The sequence below is a fragment of the Nycticebus coucang genome, chromosome 19 (genome assembly GCF_027406575.1).
Source record: "Nycticebus coucang isolate mNycCou1 chromosome 19, mNycCou1.pri, whole genome shotgun sequence".
Taxonomy (NCBI): Eukaryota; Metazoa; Chordata; class Mammalia; order Primates; family Lorisidae; genus Nycticebus; species Nycticebus coucang.
The window spans coordinates 44,716,867-44,737,889 of record NC_069798.1 but is presented as its reverse complement, the minus strand read 5'-3'; the positions used below and the strand labels follow the sequence as shown (position 1 = coordinate 44,737,889).

The 21,023-nt window shown below is 52.2% G+C and overlaps 1 protein-coding gene across 8 annotated transcripts in view; it reads right to left on the bottom strand.

The window, feature by feature from the left end:
• Positions 1-3,295: 3,295 nt before the first annotated feature.
• Positions 3,296-21,023, bottom strand: part of CTIF (cap binding complex dependent translation initiation factor) — a 313,526-nt gene continuing 295,798 nt past the window's right edge. For all 8 annotated transcript variants that reach the window (XM_053571551.1, XM_053571550.1, XM_053571555.1 and 5 more), the window contains 2 exons: positions 8,733-8,786; positions 3,296-7,031 (listed from right to left, as the gene is read on the bottom strand). In XM_053571551.1, the coding sequence (XP_053427526.1) occupies positions 6,816-7,031; positions 8,733-8,786 (270 nt within the window). In that variant the 3' untranslated portion in view covers positions 3,296-6,815. The remainder of the gene's footprint in view (positions 7,032-8,732; positions 8,787-21,023) is intronic.

Below are 21,023 nucleotides of genomic sequence, written 5' to 3'. Positions count from 1 at the left end.
CAGGTCACACGATATGGATTTGTCACTATGCTTCTCTGAGCCTGTTTCTCTGTCTTTAAAATGGGGTCAAAGGGGCTCGGCATCTGGGGCTCAAGTGGCTAGGGCGCCAGCCATACACCTGAGCTGACAGGTTCGAATCCAGCCTGGGCCTGCCAAACAATGAGGGCTGCAACCAAAAAATAGCCTGTGGCAGGCGCCTGTGGTCCCAGGCACTTGGGAGGCAGAGGCAGGAGAATCGCTTGAGCCCAGGAGTTGGAGGTTGCTGTGAGCTGTGATGCCAAGGCACTTTACCCAGGGCGACAGCTTGAGGCTCCGTCTCAAAAAAAAAATGGGGTCAAAAGAATCTGTCATCTGGCAGGGTCACGGTGAGGATCAAGAAAAATTGCTTATTTGAAAACTATAAAGCCCCATTCAAACATGTAGGCTGGTTCCCTCAGTTTCCCCAGGTATAAAATGAGTGTAAGACTTGTATTTCCATCCCTCACGGGACTCTGGGAAGACTGTAACCAGATGTCATATTTGAAAGAGCTGGAGAATGGGGAGAGTGCTGTGGAATGATCAGGCTCACTGGGGCCAGAGTGTCTCTAGTGTAGCTGCCCGGCTTGTGCTCTGGGCTGTCCTGCCAGCAACCAATTCAGGGCAAGAGCAGCTACCTTCTGGGAAGCCTGTACCTTAGCCTCCTCAGGCAGCTGTAACAACAGTTACAGCAGTTGACAACCCCCCACCCCCAGGTCACACTGAGATCAGGTGGGCAGCAGGGAAAGGTGGGGCTTCTTGTTCAGGTGATACCCGTACAGGGTCCATGTACCCATGAGGCACAGGACCTAGGGTGCTGCTGTGGACTGTTTGTGTCCCCTGAAATTCATACATTGAGATCCTAATCCCTGACATGATGGTGTTAGAAGGCGGAGCCTTTGGGAGGTAATCAGGTTGTGAGGAAGAAGCCCTCGTGAGTGGAGTTAGTGCCCTCCTGAAAAAGACCCCAAAGACTCTTCCACCCCCTCTCCACCATGTGAAGTTATAAGTCAGCAGTCCGCAAGCTGGAAGAGGGCCTTCACCAACCCCCATACCGGCATCCTGCTCTCAGACCTCCAGCCTGCAGAACCACGAGAAATAAACACCTGTTGTTGATAAGACACTCAGTCTGTGGTACGTCGTTACAGCTGCCCAAGGAGGCTAAGGTACAGAATACATTCAGGGGCCCCCAAAATGTTTTGTTTTTTTTTTTTTAAATCAGAATTTAAAAATGAACTTCTAGGTTGAAGATAATGTTTGAATAAATCACGTTTGTCTTTATACCAATATAATCACAAATTATATCTTTTATAATTTTTTATGAAGAAGGGGGCTGATAAAGATGAAGATCGTGATGCACTCCCGAGTTCATGGCACACATTCTGCCCCACACTCAAGGGGACTTGTGTCCCCTTCCCTTGCTGTGAATGTGCTAGCCAGCCTCATTTCAGCCAAGGTGTCTCCCACTGGCCTTGAGGACACAGTGACATAAAAAGATGCAGTGTGAACCAGTGTGGGGTCTTTTTATGTAATAGTACCAAATGTCAAACCATCGCCCTTGCTCTTTCTCCTGCCTACCCCACTGAAATCCCGTGAATTGAGGCACTTCCTGATTGTCCTGGTTCCCATAGCCACCTAGGGAAGATGGTGAGGTCTGCCCACTGTAACCAGTCCCAGGAAACAGCTGGCTGCTCTGATGTGACTGGTGCCCCGGGGTGGTGGTCCTGGCAGGGAAGAGGGAGGGATTGCTGGAGAAGGCCTTGCTTGCCTCTTGGTTCATCCCAGCCCTGGCTCTTCCCCTGTAAGACGGGAATCAGAGACACTTGTCTTCCTACTTCACTGGACTAACCGAGACAGTGTCAGGAAGCCACAGGGGAGGTTCTGGAAGGAGAGAGACACTTCTTTTCCCTTCAACTGCTCAATCCCTTCTTTTTCTGCTGTTTGTCCTGGTACTTAAAAGGCCCTTACAAATTGTAGGTGTTTATGAGTTCCAGCTTATTCATCCAGAATAGTCTTCCCTTGTACCCTCACAGACCCAGTACAAATGTAACCTAGTCTCAAAACAATAGCGGAAACCTAACAGCAGAGATGGTGGTGAAATCAGGGATTAAAACGTTTATTTGGACAATGTATTTCTTAATATCCAGTAATTTAGAACCTTCTGGAAGCAGGACTGACTCACCCAAAAAAATCCCCTCTCCCTTTTGGGGAAGTACTTGATAAGATGCCTCTTCCCCAGCCTCTCCCTTACCTTTAAACACCTTTAATTTTGCCTCTGATTTCTGCTCCTACTCTTTTGTATTTTTGTAAAAAAATGTGGCTTGACAGGCGGCGCCTGACGGGCTCAAAGGAGTAGGGCGCTGGCCCCATATGCCAGAGGTGGCTGGTTCAAGCCCAGCCCTGGCCAAAAACTGCAAACAAAACAAAAACCAAAAAACAAAACAGTGGCTTGACAAGTCTCTCAATTGTTTAACAAACACTATTTCCCTCTACCCAATCTGTGAACTTCTGGCTGTCCTCAGGCAGTGTCATGGTGTGTGTATGACTTAGTAAGGGACAATTCTCAAATCTCAACATGCTCTCCCTGGGCTCCTGGGCCCTGTCCTGACCAGGCTAGGGGAAGGTGAAGGGGGGTAGACACTCTGGTGGTCACCCTGAGGAGCTGGAGGCTGGCAAGTTCTTGCCAGAGAGACTCCCCAAGGAGGAGCTGTTGCCAGCGGCAGTGTCCCCAGTGCTTTGCCATGGGAGGATTGTGCAAAACAAGGGACATGTCATCACAGGAAAAATAAATCACGGGGCCCTTTGGGGACCCTTCAATGAAAGACTCATTTGACCAGCCAGGACTGGACAGTCCCTTGCTGTTGACTTTTGGAAGCTCTGAGGCCCAACTCTCAGCCTTCTTGAAATGAGTCACGTCCAAATGCCACAGTGACATTTCTGGGGAAAAGGTAGGTTTGAAGGGTGGTTAAATCAAACGTTTATAGTGTGAAAGCCATTTTCTCTAAGACTGGCCTAATTCTACCACCTTGAATGGGCAGTTTCCAGATTTGGGGAGCACAAGTCTCCTTTACCCACATCCTCCTGGACTAGCTTCTTTCCAACTTTCCACAGGCCCAGACCCTGCCCTGCTCCCCATGGCAGCCAGGGTTGGGGGGCATTTTCTCATTTGTTCATCTCCTGGGCAGGGGTTCCTCAGCTGGCCCAGCCAGCACCAGCTGAGGCACAAAAGCTTGGAGGAAAGATTTCCTTTGGTGAACACACAGAGAACACAGATTCAGGGCATTTTTGGCTTTTGATGTTTATTTTTTTAAATCCACTTGCAGTTTAGGTTCAGCTGGAAAGCAGGACATACCGAAGGAGGGAAGGTGGTCGCGAGAGCAGGATTCTGCTGCAGCTTTGACGGGAAGCCCCAGGTCCCTGCTCCAGGAAGGTAGGTCCTGTTGTCCAGCTCCCAGCTGGCGCAGGGGAGGCGGCTGGCCCTTCCGTGCAAGTGTCCCAAGCAGAAGAAAGTTGTCTTTCTCTGATCCTCATCCTCAAAGGCCCAGCCAGAGGTTTCCCAACAGAATGCTTGGCAGCTGAGGGACGTGACTCCCTAGGCAGGCCCTGAGAGTCTGTCAGACAGGGAACGATGCCAGATAACAGACAGGGACTTGGCTTCTTGGAGGCCTGTGTCTGGGGTGACGCGGAGCTCCTGAGCCCCCAACCCCCCTACAGCTGCCCAGACCTGATCAGTGGTATAGTTCCCACACCCCCCTCCCCATCCCTTGGAAAAATTAAAATAAAATAAAATAAAAATTAGAATAAATACTGACTCGTCCAACATTTACAATTACACAATGGACAAGATGATCCCCAAACCATAAAGGTTTACAGACTGGTTAAGGAAGGACAAACAGACAAAACTGGGTTTAAGGGTACACACTCCCTCTGGGGGACGGTGGGGCTCCCGGCCTTGTCCGGGGGGGTTGGGAGCCTTCCTGGGGCTGCGGTCCCAGAGCTTAGGCAAAGCCACGAGGCCATGGGGAGCAGGGCTGTGGCAAGCCGGCCGCCTTAGAGGAAAACAATGACTAACTCATCCTGACAGGCACGGGGGAGAGACTGAGACAGGATCAACATCAGATGGCTGGACTGTGCCTCTTCCATGCACCAAGAGCTGCGGGCTAGTAGGGACGATAACATGAGCCTAACAGAAGCCTTCAAAACGCAATATCCAGTTTTGCCTCCCATCAAATACATTCAGAGGTCAACTTGGATATGGCCTTCCTTGCTCAGCAGAGGGGCATCTGGCCTGGGGAGGGGACAGGGTCTGTAGGGTACCTACTTCTGCCCCCCCCAGTTCCTGTCTGAGTAGTCTCCCATGGGAAGCTGCCTCAGAGTCTCAAATTTTAGGCTTTACTGTCATCTCTGGAAAAAAAAAAATTTTTTTTTAAACATTTTCCTTCCATGTCTGAAAAATTAGCAGCAACCTGCATTTAGAAAAACAGCTCAAAGTGTTATTCAGATTGGCTAGGAAGCGTTTTCAAGCAATGGAACAAACTAGGCAAACTGTAAGTCTGGAGCCACCGTGACACGACACGTAATTAAAAATATATTTATATATGTATACATATTTATATCTCACTTCTTCACACTCTGGTCCTAACAGCCAATGAGGGTGGCCCTGGGGCAAGACCACTGAGGAGGGCGGGCATGAGGAGGACAGGGCGGCAGGCCCCTGTGTGTCCACAGCCCCCTGTCATAGCTTCCAAGGCGTGCAGCCCTCCATATGGTGTTTGGGAGGCTCCCTTCATGAGGCTTGTTTCGGAGCCCCCGGCAGGGTTGAGGAGCCCCAGTCCCAAGTCCCCTTGGCAGTGCACCCTCCCACAGGCACACCCCACACCCGAGGGGGACAGGTGAGGCTCTCTGAGGGCTGCGCACCAGGCTGGGGCTGCCTGACTTCATGGGAGCACGACCTCCCTGGTGCCCTCTCTGGCACCATAACATCAGCCTGGCTTTTCCTCTTCAAGGCCTCCTGTGGGGTATCTGCATCTGTCCCCAGGCCCCAGGCTGGGCCTAGCTGAGGAGGAAAGGCAGCAGGGAGAAGCTTGAGGAAGCCTGGGAAGAAAGGCCTGGGGAGGAGGGAGAAAGCAGGTAAGGGCAGGAGTCAGCCAGGGCTTCTTGGCAGAGGCCACAGACCTGTTTCAGGTAAGGCTGCTCCCCCGCACCCTGTCCCCAACAGGCTCTTTCTGGGGACTAGCCTGGGCTCCAATACTGAGGCGAGAGGGCAGGTAGCAGCTGTGGGAAGGGCTGGGAGAACTGGGGAGGTGGCTTCCCATCCACCTGCTCTCTTAGAATCAGAGAGGAGAGACCTCCCCCTACCATCACCTCCTGGCCAGTCTGTACACCAGGAGGGGCTCCATCTTCACCTAGGGCATGACCAGCCTCAACAAAGGAGCAAGGAAGGAAGCAGCTGGTCTCTGACATTTTGGGGGGGCTCATCAAAGTGTGTGCTCCAACCCTGGAGATGGAGCTGTGTAGATACCTGTTAGGATGTGCAGCCAGCCTCACAGAGCTGACCCTTGTCCTGCTCTTGAGCTATCACAAAAGGGGCTGCTCCCCGGGACCAGGGCCTCTCAAGAAACCCCAGCCTGGAAGGCTCCATCTGGCAGCCCCATCAGGCCACCTGACTGTCCCGCTCATGTCTCAATGGATTCACCCCTTCCCTGTGGGAGGGCTGGGCCCCTGCCTGAATTGAGGCTGGGGCAGTGACACAGCCCATTAGCTCCTATCCACCTGCTCTCTTAGAATCAGAGAGGAGAGACCTCCCTAGTCAGACCTGCATGTAGAGCGGAAACGCTACCTAGCATTTTGGTTTTAATCTGCCAGTCCTTGTGCCCTATTTGCCACAAGGCCCGAGGGGTCAGGCCTGGGCTTACTGTGGTCCCAGTGGTGAGAAAAACAGGATTCCAGCGGTGACCCCCTCTGGGGCAGAAGTTTCCAATTACTCTAATTGGCTACTGGCAAGCTGTCTGTGGCTAGAATCCTTCCAGAGGGAGCCCAGTTTGATCTCCCACTCATCCGGGGGTCCTCGCGTTCTGACTGTGTGATCACAGGGCAGGCATTTTCACTGGGAGAGGACACTTCAAAGCAACTGACTCTTGAAAAATAAAACACAGTAAACAAAAGAGTGCAATGAGAACTGCAAACTCCACCTTCCCCACTGTCCCTGACCCCTGGGCCTGAGGCTGGGGGCTCGGGAGGAGGCAGGAGGGTGGAGCGTGAAGGTTAGAGAAAAGCTCAGCATGGCTGACAAAGGCTGTCAATTGTCGGCGGCTGGTGGGGACCGTGCCTGCCTTTGTCCGCCCGGACATCTGCTACACGTCGTCTGCTGCCAGTTGGCGACTGCGGCTGACAGCATGAGGAAACAATGCAAGCCCCGTTGCCGACCCACTTTTTCAGCCTTCTGAGGTCCTTTCCGACCCAAGCGGTACCCGGCGGCGAGGAGTCAGAGATGAGATCCTCGCACAAAGCTCTGCGGGGATGGGTCTGAGGGGGGAAGGTGGGAGTGATGAGGGGAGGGCCGGCGCCACCAGGAAAAGAAACATGCTTCCCTTATTGGTGAGCTGAGGGGCTCGAGCGGGGAGCTACTCTCAGGGGCTCAATCCCATCCTTGTCTGGCTCCAGACTGGCCACCAACTCTGCCTGACTTCCTCCCCAATTCTTCCTCCCGCCAGGGCCACCCCTGTCCTCCCGCCTGTCCATCTGGCCCTGTGCACCAGGGCCCCAGCTGCCCGCGGGCCGCCCGCCAGGTCCCCTGGCTGTCAGGCTGTCAGTTTCTGGATGGTTCTGTTGTAGTACTGTGTGATGGGAGGCGTCAGAGGGTTCCAGCTGTTGGCGTGGAGCTCAATGACCTCCAGGAGCAGCGACCGGGTCAGCATTGACTCAGAGGGGCACAGCATCTTGTCCCGGGCGCTGGCCAGTAGCTCTGTCATCATCTCGGGCAGCTGCTCCTCCAGCAGCCGGCCTGTGCTCTGCAGCTGTGGGCACAGAAACGGGGTCAAGATAGGACTTGGGCCCTGTGATGGCCCCCTGACCACTCTCCTTAAGTGGGCTGGGGGCAGGCAAAGGAAATAGCTGGCTTGTCTCAGGGACACTCAGGCCCAGGCCTTAATGCTGTGGCAGGAAGGAGGATGGGGTGGGGGTGGAGGGAGGGCACAGCCAAGTGTGGGATACTGTACTAACATGTGATCTGCTGGCAGGGACCAGAGGGACCAGAGCATCACCTGGGCCTCTCATCCCTTTCCCCCCTTCCCTCCTACAGGAAGCCTCCCCTGACTACACTCACATCCCAAACAGCTCCGAGATCTGCTCCCACTGGTGTTCAGGTGGCATCATGTTTATTTTCACTTGCTAAAGTATCTCTGTGGAGATGAGCTCAGTCATTATTACCTGCATGCGTTCCTGTGGAACTTGAGAGCAGGGACAATGGTTCCTATTTCTCTCTTTGCCCTTCTCTCCTGCTCCCGATCCCACCTCACCCACAACTGACCTCTGCCCATGGCTATGCCACAAAGCAGGGAGAGGAACATGAACCGAGGAGAAGGCCAGCTAGAGGGCCTGCCCTATAGAGACCCCAGTAATCTTGAAAAGCCCAACTGGGAAGGAGTCCCAGTCTTCTCAGATGAGCACACCCCTGGTCAGCAGCCCCACAGAACCTCTCCATACAATCTGAATCCCCACCTCTGTTCCACCCATTTTTCTAGGCTCTACCATTTTCATACACCCTTCCTTGCCCTCCTAAGACTGCTGTCCCCTGACTTCTCAAGGCTCTGTGCTCTGTGCACGGCACATCCACCGTGTGTGTGTGTGTGTGTGTGTGTGTGTGTGTGTGTGTGTGTGTGTGTGTGTGATCTATCCTTAACCAGACTGGGAGGGCAGGGACATGCTTTCTCCTTCTTCTTTATCTCCCCTAGTCCCCCTGTGGGATGAATGGAGTGACCATCCTACAGACCCAGGCTGCTGGTGGGCTCCCAGCGCTTCAGGCCTGAGTTCCCGGGTGGAGCCTTTGTGGCTAGGCTGAAGCCAACTGAGAGGTGTGCTCATGATAGCCTTGACAGGTGAAGCCTTCATGCAGGAAGCCCCTCTCCTGCCTGCACCGACTCAGAGTGCCCCGGGCTATATGCCCTGGGCAAAGATCTGGCCCAAGGACTGGGCCCAAGCCCTTCCTTCTCCAAAGGAAGATCCCAGAGGGAGAGTTTCCATGAGCAATGGCTGCACACTGGAGACAGGAGTGGCACCTCCTGAGGGGGCTGCTCTGGGGTGGGCAATGCCAGCATAGGAATGCAAAGCAGAGGGAGCTATCTGGGGGCAGGGGTCGTCTGGAGTCTCTGAAGTCATTTGTGTGGGATGTCCCATCAAAGAGCAGGTGTCTGTGGGGACAGAGGGACAGTGGCCAATGCCAGCTGTCCTTCCTTTTACAGAACCAATTCTCTCGCCCTCTAGTCTGTGGCTGGCTTCTCTTCCCATCAGCATTTATTTTGGTTTAGGGTGGACAATTCTGGATGTAGAAGTCTATGTCTACTCCTGAAGCCATCAGCCATCAGCCATCAGCCCTGCCCGACAAAGCCTTCCTTCCTTTGGACTTGCAAATGCTTCCAGTGACCCCTGTGCACCACAACTGCTAAGACATGAGGGATACACTGGATTTGAGGTCAGGATGTCTGAGCCCCACTGCTTACCTCCATGGAGCAGCAAAGGACAGCATCTTCCTTCACATCTTGAGACTGCAAGAGCTGCAGGAAAGAGAAGAATGCCACTGAGGGGTGACAGGCTGGCTGCAGGCTCTCTGTGACCCCTGTAGTCCCCTGCCACCCTGCCCTCCTCTCTCCAGACCCAGCCCTGATGCTCCTGGTCTCACATATCTCTGAGGGTCAGGCCAGAGTGAGAAGCCCATAGAAAGAAGTAAGAGCTGCTCTGGGCAGCAGTGAGAGGTGGAGGACAGTGTGCCCTGGGCCAGGTCGGAATGCCTTGATTAGAGGTTCTTACACAGACAGAATGAAGTGACAGGGTGCTGGGATTGTTCACTGTTAACAACTGGGCAGCAGGAATCCTTAGGGAGGTAAAATCTGCCTCAAGGTGTGAGACTGGTGACTCCCCTGCATGTGAAGGCGCCGAGCTAATGGCTGGGGCACTCCTGAGCCCCAGCTGCAGGAGGATGCCCAGTAATTAAAGCACCTTCTTCACTGGGCCTGCACTGCGGGACCTTCAAAACCATGGGCGTATGGACTTGCCTGGAGGCTGGAGCTGCCTGCTAACCACGTCCATGGCCCAGCCACTCAGTGCTTGCGTTGGTCATGCCTTGGTTTAGACTGCCTGGCTCACACTCTCAATTCCGTCTCTTTCTCTCAATCTCAATCTCCGTCTCTCTCTCTCTTTTTGAGATGACAGTGTCTCACTCTGTCACCCAGCTTAAGTGCAGTGCAGTGGCATCGCCCATCGTAGCTCACTGTAACCTCAAACTCCTGGGCTCAAGTGATCCTTCTGACTCAGCCTCCCAAAGTGCTCGGGTTACAGGTGTGAGCCACCGTACCTAGCAATCTTTTACATTGAGATATAATTCACATAACATAAAATCCACCCTGTAAAAGTATGTAAGTCAGTGCTTTTTTTTTTTTGGCCGGGGCTGGGTTTGAACCCACCACCTCCAGCATATGGGACCGGCGCCCTACTCCTTGAGCCACAGGTGCCACCCATAAGTCAGTGCTTTTTAAGGACATTCCCAGAACTGTGCAGCCATCTTTGCTACTTAATTCCTATACATTTCATCATCCCCAAAACAAATCCGTCCCTCTTATCAGTCACTCTGCATTCCACTGCCAGCTCCTGGCAGCCCCCACCCCACCTTCTGGTTCCATGGGTTTGCCCGAGCTGGTCATGGCGTATAAACGGGACCAAGCAGTGTGTGGTCTCCGTGGTGGCTCCTTTCACTTGACATAAAGTTTTCAGGGTTCACCCATGTTGCAGCATATACCAGTACTTCGTGCCTTGAATGGCAAAGTAATATTTCACAGTAATGGATAGGTAACATTTTATTTATCCATTCACCAGCTGACGGACATTTGTGTGGTTTCCACTTTCTGGCTATCATGAACCACACTGCTGTGAACACTGACGGGCCAGTTTTTATGTGGCTGTGTGTTTTCAATTCTCTTGGGCAGATGCCTAGGAACAGAACTGCTGGGCTGTGTGCTAGCTCTGTGTTTTGCTTTTTGAGTAACCAACCGTCAGCCCGTTTTCCAAAGTGGCTACACCATTTTAAATTCTCATTGGCAATGCATGAGGGCTCAGATTTCTCTCCATCCTCACTAGCACTTGGTACTTCCCAGTATTCTGATTCACTCTCTCTTGAGCTCCCAGTAGCACCGTGTGCTCACCACCACCTACCCCAAACCGTCCCTGGGCATGGCCCCAAAGGCCCCAGAACAAGAGTACTTGTTCTCCCTAAACCCCACTGGCCACTCCTTCCACTGTCCCCTCTGCTGGGTAATGCTTCTCCCAGTCCCTAATACAGGTGTTCTCCTGATATTTTGCTCCCCAAACACTTATCCTCAGGCTTCTGCTCTTCTTGACAACATCCCATCCTGCCATGTTGACCACCTAGCTATCAGGGGACCTCATTTCAGCTCATTTGCAGGATGCCCTCCACACTTGCTGGGCTTCTCTTTCTGGATGACGACCTGGCTTGGGTGACACCCTGGCTTGACCGCCTATTCTTCAAAGTGGCCCACTGTTACCTCCAGATCAAAGCCACTGTCATTTTCCTTTCCCCTCACCACCCACAACCAAGGAGGTAGCAGGTTCCGCTAGCTTCCTCTGAAATGTCTCCAGAACATGTCAGCCCCTCTTTCCTGGGGGGCCTTGCTCTTTCACTCATGGGGGACTGCCTGGCTTCCTGACACATCTCCCCATTGCCACTTCCTTCCCCTGCAGTCCTTGTACACACTGGCCAGAGTGATTGCCCACCATGCCATACCACTGTCCTGCACAGGAAACACTGGACACAGAGGCAAGCTCAGGAAGCGCTGGACATAGAGGCAACTGTTACCAGGCAAACCTGACAGCACCACCAAGCCTGGGGCCCCAGGTCAGGCCATAGTTCACTCCTAACCCACAGCTTGAGGCGCCCAATAACACCCAACTCAATTCATGAAGGGTCTCACTCTGTCGCCCTAGGTGGAGTGTCATGGTGTCATATCTACAGCAACCTCAAACTCTTGGGTTAAGTGATGCTCCTACCTCAGCCTTCTGAGTAGCTGGGACTACAGGCACCCGCCACAACACTTGGCTAGTTTTTCTATTTTCAGTAGAGACGAGAGTCTCACTCTTGCTCAGGCTGGTCTTGAACTCCTAAGCTCAAGCGATCTGCCTACCTCAGCCTCCAAGGTGACTCATTATTTTTATGGAGAAACATTTTAAGACATTTCATCCACAGGAATTTTTGAACTATGTATAGTACCTAATCAATAAATACTGAGTGGAATGAGGAATGAATGAAAACAGATTACACACTATGTAAAATGTAAGAACCACCTTCCCATAATTTCTATAACCTCAAAGCCAGGATAGACCAATCAGACTATGGACTCAGGCTATCCGATCTCGACCTGGCGTTTACATCCCATGCTGGATGTCAGAGTCACACTGTAAGAGATGCTGAGGTGGCACTTGCGAAAAGCACCAATGACCAGGGGCTCATCCCTTTCACAAACACATGCATTTGCTGAGCACCTTCTCCAGCCCAGCACTGTCCATTGCAGGGAACATAGCAGACCAAGTCCTGCTCCAGGGATGTTGCAGATTTGAACAATAAACCAATAAATATTTGTAACAGATGGTGCTAAGTGCTGTGCTCAAGCAAAGTGATAGATATGTTACTTAGCTTGATTGAATCATTCCACGTATACACATATCAAAATGTCTCATTGTACCCCATTAATGTATACGATTATGGCTTGTCAATCAAAAATAATGTTCATAATCAATTTTTTTAAGTGGCCTTGGGTAAGGGTGGCAGGGGTATTAGCTTAGCGGCTAGGGTCACCAGGGAGCCAGGCCGGTGACGTGTGGTCAGTGTGGTCCAGGCAGGTGGGTGCTTGGCCTGTGGAGGCGGCCAGAGTTTGGAGCCCATGGCAGCGTCTCAGGAAGTGAGGCCAAGGCCTTGCAACCCAGGACAAGACTCTGAGTTTTACACTGCCCAGTATAAGAGTCACGGCAGGGCTTGAGCAGAGGCGGGCTGGGGCCTGGAGTATGTTTCAAGTGGACCATTTTGCTGTGGGTGGGAGGGAAGGGCAGGCACTGATTTAGCACAGTGAGAAGAGTCAGGTCTGCACATAGCCACCTTTGGACTAGATGGGGAGGGAGAGAGAGACAGAGAGGAGGAGTGGGGGAGGGGAGGAGAGGAGATCAGGAAGGAGTCATTTCTGCCTCAGGCCCCTCCTTGGCTAAAAGTCACAGGTTCCCATGACTTCCCCTTTGCCCAGGATAAAGGCCCCAACTCCACAGCTGGTGTTTGGGCTCCAAGTGACCTTTCTATCTTGAGGCTGTCCACTCCAGCTCTCCACACTGTCCATCCTTCAAGGCTAAGTCCCTTCTCAGCTGCTCCTTGGAACCTTCCTGATCACCCCAGGGAACTCCCTGCTTCCCCACCCTGTGCACCCCACACAGTGAGAAGGCAAGTTGCAGTATGAACTGCGTTGTCCTGAAGGCAGGGACAGCGCCCCATTCATCCCTGCTGCCCTTTAACAGCAGGTGCAGCCTAGCCACCTGGGGACTCACTGAGTGTTGGCTGACACAATTTACCTGCTGTTTTCTGCTTTTGTGAAAGGGAAGGGTAGAGAAGAGGGTGCAAGACAAATGTATCTTGAAGGTGACATCCTTGTCCACTGACCAAGAGCTGGGCATGACATATGAGTGGTCAGGAAGGAGGGATGAAATCACACACAACCTACCTTGGTGGGGGTGCTGTCTACACTTCTGGCTTGAAATTCAGTTTCTGTACCCCCTTCTCCTGTCATCCTGCCTCCACCCACCCAGCAGGGGCCACAGTGTCCACTTCCGGAGGCCAAGGACACATCTTTTTTTTTTTTTTTTATTGTTGGGGATTCACTGAGGGTACAATAAGCCAGGTTACACTGATTGCAATTGTTAGGTAAAGTCCCTCTTGCAATCATGTCTTGCCCCCAGCCAAGGACACATCTTTACTACAGGTTCAGCCAGCGTGCAGGCCCCCCGCAGTGACAGGTCAGGGGAGCGCGATCCCTCTCCCTGTGCAGGGCTCTGCCCAAATCCCCTCAGCCCTGGCCTGCCTGCTGGGTAACTGATCCCTCCCCAGGATCCTCCTGGCTCACTTCTCTCTACTGCTCCTGATATATTATCTGCTTATTCGCCTATTGTCTGTCTCCCCCAGATCCTTCCCCCATCTTTGTGACTACATGACCTGGTGAGTCCCCTTCCGCCCCTTGGGCCGCTGCCCCTGCCCCTTCCCTGGCTAAGGCAGGGCTCTCAGGCAGAACTGGCGCAGGTTCTCAAGTGTAGGGCCTCTCTTCCACCTTATCTTTCTCTTGGTTGTTTGGGAAAGTATGCTTTAAGCCAAAAATCACACAGTGCATGATAGGCCCTCTTGCAAATGACCTGCTGGGCTTTCTCAAGGAAGTCAGGGAGGGCTGGGAGTTTCTCATCTTACTTTTCCTCCCAGTTGCTGGACACACAGAGCACAGGAAGGCACCAGGCGCTGCAGACAGGCCCTGTCCCCCCTCGCATGCCGGCCTGGCTTCTCATTGCCCACTTTTGAGAGTGGGCTCTCAGGCCTTTAGATTTAAGTGCTCATGGATGGCAGTCCCCTCAACCTCCCTCTGGTGGGAGAGAGCTTTGCTGGCTCACAAGTCACCACCTGCTGCTCTCCGTGTTTAATGAGGGGCTGGTCCACACAACTTTACGGGATCACTCCTTGGGACCCCAGGGTCCCCCTGCCTCTGGACGGTCAGTGGCTCCCCAGGAACCCTCCTGGACCTGCCTTTGTGGGCATGATCTTAAGGGCAGAGCCTTCCACTCCTCTATCTTCCCCAAACTTACTTGTTTGCCACTCTTCTATTTTTGCCCTGTATTCCCTTTCCCTCCCTCTTTCCTCCCTGCCTCCTTTGCTTCCTTCTCTCCCTCCCTCCATCCCTTCCTTCCTTCTTTCCTCCCTCCCTTCTTTCTTTCCTTTCTTTTCTTTTCAGACAGAGTCTCACTCTGTTGTCCTGGGTAGAGTGCCATGACATCATCCTAGCTCACGGCAACCTCAAACTCCTGGGCTCGAGTGATCCTCCTGCCTCAGTTCCGAGAGTGGTTGGGACTATAGGCACCTGCCATATGCCCAGCTAGTGTTTCTATTTTTAGTAGAGATGGGTTCTCATTCCTGCTTAGGCCAGTCTCAAACTCCTGAGCTCAAGTAATCCACCTGCCTCAGCCTCCCAGGGTGCTAGGACTACAGACGTGAGCCACTGGGTCCAGCCTGTGCTCCTGTTCTTCAGAGCTCTGATTCCCTTAGGGACAGCTAGTTTTTGGATAAAGAAATCCCTGCTGACATGTGGAGGAGGCTGACTAGTACTCTCATTTATGTATGTCCTATTTGTGATCTTTGGGAGGCAATTGCTTTATTTAACTCAAAGACAGGTCTTAAAGCTAATGGCAAATCGGACGAACACTCGTGTTCCCAGCAGCATAAACTGACAATAACCAGAGGAGCAACAACCCAAATGTCCATCGGTGGTGAGTGGTCAAATGGGTGGTGCACACATACAACGGAATGTCATTCAGCCTCAGGAAAGACATCCAGGCTCCAGCTGCGACACAGATAGACCCTGAAGACCCTATACTAAGTGAAAAAAGCCAGGCACCAAAGGACAAATGCTGTATGATTCCACTTATATGACGTCCCCAGAGTCATCAATTCATAGAGACAGGAAGTAGAATGTGGGTGCCAGGGGCTGGGGGAGGGTGAGTGGGGAGTTAGTGTTTAATGCAGAATTTGAGGAGGCAAGATAAAAAATTCTGCAGATGGATGGTGGTGATAACAGGACTGCAGTGTGAATGAACTTAATGCCACAGAAGTGCACACTTAAAAACGGTTAAAATAGTACATTTTATGTCACATGTATTTCACCGCAGTAATAAAAATGGTTAAAAAAAAAAAAGGCAGTGGCAGGAGCAGGTATTCTTTGTGTGGGCAGTACTGTCCCCTCCCTAGCTACCACTCTCTGGGAGAAGAGCCACACGGATGGAGGAGGCCAGGCCACCCACCCTGGGGGTCTGAGGCCCTGGGTGGGGGAGGAGCAGCCCACTCATAAAAGTCTCTGACACAGAAAGGGATGTGGGCGGGCCAGGGCAGGCAAGCCACCGGCGTCCTCGAACAGTGAAATGTGTTTCTTGGACCAGAATCCAAGGCAATTGTGCAAGCCCACACAGTGTTTGTTCGGAAGCTAATGCATTCCTGTCCTATTGTCTCTGCTGGAGACTTGTTGTGGGCACACCCATCATATCCTCCCTCAGGGAGAAGCCAGGGTGCTCAAGTCAGACTGTGGGAGGCCCGGCAGCAGCCAGGGAGAAAGGCGGCCTGGTGGGAATCACCTGGAGTCCCTGGGGGAATGGTCATGGGCACAGGCAAGCTGCGCCAGGCATGCCCAGGACGCAGCCAGGCTGGTAGCTTGGGATGCCATCCGCAGGGAGGGAAAGAGGGTGCGGATGGAAGAACCCATGGGGCTGCCTCACTGGGCGGACAGGGATGAGTGCTGGGGAATCACAGCACCCTGCCTTACCAGTGAAGGGTAAAGCGTCCAGGGATGCAGGCTGGCCAGCCTTCCTGAGGCTCACCTTCGATCACCTCCAGCACAGTCTCCACCCTCAGTAGAACAAACCCCAGCTGCCTAATGCAGCTACAGAAAATGCTGAGGGCTAGGGCTCAACCCTAGGACACAACCACTGTGATCAGTACAAATGCTGGCAGTGGAGAGAAAGAGGGCAGGGAGAAGAAGGAGGCAGAGGCAACAGCCTGGGCACGTGGCATGGGTCTAGAAGGGTGGCCACCTGCATCTCAGGAGTGCCCTCAGGGACACCCACCCTGCACCTCTGCTGGACCTGGCCCAGCATCCCTAGCCAAGTCTAGAGGGTAGAACAGGAACTGATGCTCAGAATAAAGACCTTGAGTCATTAAGAAGAGGGTCAATTATGACTGGGTCTCTGTTCAAAGAGGTACTGAAGTAGATAATCTACCGGAGAAAGGCTGTCATCAAAAATGTGTAGCCAGCTTGCAGTCAGAAGACTGCTGTCCACTAACAGTAACGCCCGGCATGTCACTTAATCACTCTCCACCTCAGTTTTCTCACCCAGGAATGGGTATAATATATGCCTGGGATTGTTTTGAAAGTCAACTGAGATAATGTAGGTGAAAGAGCTTCAAAAAGTGCAAAGCTTGATTCAAATGCAGGGTGTTATTATTGTTATGACATTTATATCTTTAGAAACACATATCTTTTCTGAAGATCTCAACACACTTTGTATAAACCATCCCATTTACCTGCATGACACTTTTGTGGAGACAGGGAAAGGCCACAGGCATTATTGTTTCTCTTTAACGAGCCACAGTCCATACTTGGCCCACAGGCCTCACAAGCCTTGCACAAGCCAGACAGACAGCAAGTCTGGGTAGAACTAAGGTGCTGGAGCATCCTGGGTCAGCATTCTCATCCTCAGAGAATGATTTAAATTATCTCCCAGATTATCTAATCCTTATTTTTCTAGTTGGAGCTCATCATTCTTAATTCTGTTGACTGGTGACAATAGTCAACCTGGACCTTCACAAAATTAAATTAATTTTATCTGTTCTTTGTCTGTGTTGGCTGCTACCTATCCTATTCATCTACCTACCTACCTACCCATCTATCCTTCTTTCCACTTCCTCGTCCCTCCATCCACTCCGAGTGTACCATTTCTTCTTCCCTCCCTCCCATCTATCCACCCATCCCCTCACCCATCTATCTAACTATCCATCCGTCCATCCATCCACCCACCCATTCTTCATTCATACTTCCATCCACCCACTCATCCTTTTATTCATCTATTTATTCACCTACTTATCCATCTACCTGACCACCCACCCAACCACCCATCTGTCATCCATCCGCCCACCCTTTCAGCAACATTTGTGGAATAACTACTATGTACTAAACTGTGTAAATACAGGGATAACAAAAGTAATAAAACTTACAACTTAACAGTCTAGTAGGGGGAAATCAAGAGACTTTTTCTAGTGTTGGAGTATGGGATAGACTGGTGGTGATGGAGAACACTCCAGGCATACGGCATAAGAATAATGTACAAAAGCAACAAATGGGAACTACCAGAGTGAATGGTGAACAACAAGTATTTCAAGAGGCCCAAAATATATTGTTCTGGGGCAGGGAAGACATCATGATAAAGAAAGCAAGGGCCACATTCTAAAGGGCTCTAGATGCCATGGTACTGAGTTTGGATTTTATCCCAAGTGACTGAGAGCAACTGAAAGATTTTAAACTGGAGAGTAGAATGATAATATCTGCACATCTTGCACAGTGTGGAGAATCCACTGGAGCCTGGTGCATTGGGACTGGAGGCAGGGAGATTGATGTGGAGGGTGCTATGTGGCACGAGAGTGGCTTGAATTTTGGTGGGCACCAAGGGAGGAGTATGTTTAAGACCATGATAAGAGGCAGAAGCATGGGCAAGGAACAGAGTGATGTAGAAGGCACACAGCCCCCAGGCTTGGGCCTTGGTCACTGGATAAGTGATGAGACCATTGAAGATTCTGGAAAGGCAGGAGAAGGCAGTTTGGGAGATAGTGAATTTTGAGTTCAGTGTTAGAAATATTGAGTCCATGGTCCTTGGAGAGGATCAGGGAAGATGACAAGTGGTAGGATGGTTATCTGGCAGCATCAGAACCAGGATTTAGTTGGTCAAGGCCACAGCTATGAGTGAGGTGACCTGGAGAACACATGGAGTGAGGTAAGAAGAAGGCAAAGGCTCCCAACCTGGACACAGCAACCTCTAAGGGGGAGAGAGTGAAGAAGCCCCAGAGAAGGAAGAGATGTTCAGAGAGTTAAGTGGAACAGGAGGAAATGGCGTCATACAAGCCAAGAAGTCATACAAGCGTCATACAGTTCCAAGAAGTATGAGGTCAACCGTGTTAAATGCTCAAAGAGGTCAAGTAAGACGAACAATGACAAAGTCCCCTGGACCTGGCAATTAGAAGAGCAGGGGTGACCTTTGCCAGAGGACTTCAGTGCTATATAGGGCAGTGGGGGGTCTAGGCAGACAGAGGCAGGAGAGTGGCAAGGAGGTCAGTGTGCAGACAGAGTGCACCATTTCTTCTTCCCTCGCTCCCGTCCTTTTGTCTTGTACCTGCCTACAGAAGAGAAGAGTAGGATGCTAAGAGAAAGAGACTGGTCACGTGGGCCATTCTGGGAGTGTGGTATGGTAAAGTAGGAGAGTCTTGAGCCTGTTTAAAGTGGAGCTGAGCAGCCAGCGTGCAGGAGGGAGAATGGTAGAATGGAGGGAGGACCAGGCACATAGTTGATCTATAAGTAGAGCAGTTTCTCAGCCCTCCAGAGTGAGAGAAAGGGCCAGGGTGGCCGTGTGTATCAGGACACATGTAGATGCTCACACTGCCCACAATTAGTGTTCTTTGTCAATGTTCCCCAACTGCATTGCAGACACCTTTAGGCGAGGGGAATATGCCCCAAATGCTACTTTTCCATAAGCCTAACATGGAATCCTGGTACGTCGGCCATGGTTAGATGTCAGGAAATTTATGGTTCTCACCTGGACTTCAGTGCAAGCTTGTGCCCTGTAAGTCTGGCTGCCAGCCTTCCTAACTAAGGTGGGCAGGCACCGTAACTGGCCCAATGGGAATAATTGGCCTCCTTCCTGCTGAGCTTGCAAACTGCCTGTACAAAGTGGCGACAGTAGATGTCACATGGGGGATGCTTCATCCCACAGCTGGCCCCAGAGCTGGAAACGTAATCTAGGGCTCAGAGCAGACACTGAATCCTCCTGCAGACATCGGAGCCAGAGGACAGGGCCACAGCTCCCGTGGCTCCTCCTGGGGCCAAGCCCGTCCAGCCACCTGGACAGGAGAGGGGTTCTGCCCACAGGGTACCTGCAGCCAGGAATTCCCAGGGTCTTGGGTTGGGTTTGAGACTCCAGAGAAGTTGGCTGTGTCTGTAGCTAATGCCTCCCAGCCTCCCTTTAGGGCCCTTCCTACCCCTTCTAGAAGATCTTTCTGAGCTTTTGCCCAGCACCTGAGATCCTTCCTAAAGGGTGCCTAGGAAATGCCCGGGCAGCACTGACAGTTCACTTTTTAAGAGGGAGTCTCCTCATTTGTCATGGGGTTTACATTTTTTTGAGTGTTTGCTCTAGGTGCCTGATGTACATTTTAAAATCCACTTGATCCCTATACTACATTCTCTGAGTTAGACAGCATTGTGGTTCTCTTCCCATTGTAACTGCAGGAACTGAGACATGAGAAGAAAATAGTTTCCCCAAGAGCACCCGAGTCAGTGGCAAACAGCTAAATTCCTGCCCCCAGCAAGTCTCAGATTAAACAGGCTGACGGGGGAGGGGCCAGTCAAAAGGAGGGGACCCCATGTCCCAGGCTGCCTGGAATGGCTCCCATTTTCACCTCCCAAAGTAATTAGTAAAAGAGCCCTTCTACTCTTAAAACTGCCCTGATTCAGATCCTACAAAGCCGATGTTTTATGGTCACCTAGACTGGTGGGTTGGGAGCCTTTCCCAGATGCCCCATCACCAACCAGTTATTGGCCTATTCCACTCTCCTCCCCAAGCCCCTCAGGGTCTCCATTAGCAAAATGGGGTGAGTTTTCCCCCATCTGTGAGGACTGAGCAGGTGGGGTGGGGAGGAGAACTCCCTAGACCTAGTGAAGGGGTGGTTACCATTGTAGGAGATCAGGACACCTGAGCCACAGCCCATACTTGGCCCACAGGCCTCACCTGAGCCTGGCAGGGCCCCTGGAATGGAGTGGGAACTATGGTAACTGGGCCCAGTGTGCACTGTTCCCTCCTGTGCCCTGGGAGCATGGCTGGAGGAGAGACAGGGGGAAAGCAGTTCCTCTCCAGGCTCTCTGCCCAGTAGCCCAGACAGCAGTGCCTGGCCTGGGTGTAGCCCCAGACCCTCATGTCCCCCTCTGAAGGAAGGACTACGTTGTATCTGATTCAGCACAAAACTGCTCCTTGAGACAGGGGTGGGGTTTGGGCTGGCAGTGGGGCCAGGCCCCGGTCTCTGGCAGGTGGGCAGGCTCCCCTGGCAAGTCCCAGACTCTGAACTCGCAGGTCTGTCCCAGTCCCTACCAGAACAGGTCCCTGGGAAGCACAGAAGGGCAGGGCTGGGGTGGTGTCTCAGGCTGCTGTGGGCTCCCTGCCCCTGGCTCCTGCCTCCCACCCTGCACCTCCACCCACCTGAGGCCTGGACTTGACCCTGCTGGCTTTTGGGGGAGGGTGTGATAAGCGTCTCAGTGGAGGGAACTAGCTGCCTGCAAAGGCATTTTCCGGCTCTCTAAAGTAAACAATCAAACAGGAAATTAATCGAGAAACCCACATCAACGGGAAGGTTCAGGTTGTGATTTTCACAGCCCCAGAGCCAGGAAATTCTAAGTTATAGGTTTCCATAGCAACTTGCCTGTAGCTCAGCAATTGCTGGGCTGGAACCAGACCTCCAGGGGTCAGCTAGGCCAGTCCCTGCCCCCAGGAAGTGTCACCCAGCAGCAAATCTGAATGTCTCAGGGCAGACTGTTCCTCTAAGGTAGAGCTGCAAGGCCAGGGCTCTGCTTTCAGAGCTGTCCCCAGTTCTATATTCCCATATTCTGTGAAATGGGAATGATCTCCAGCCAGGCCCCCTGCTTCACAGGCTATAAGACAGCCACCTGAGAGCTGCACAAGGCATG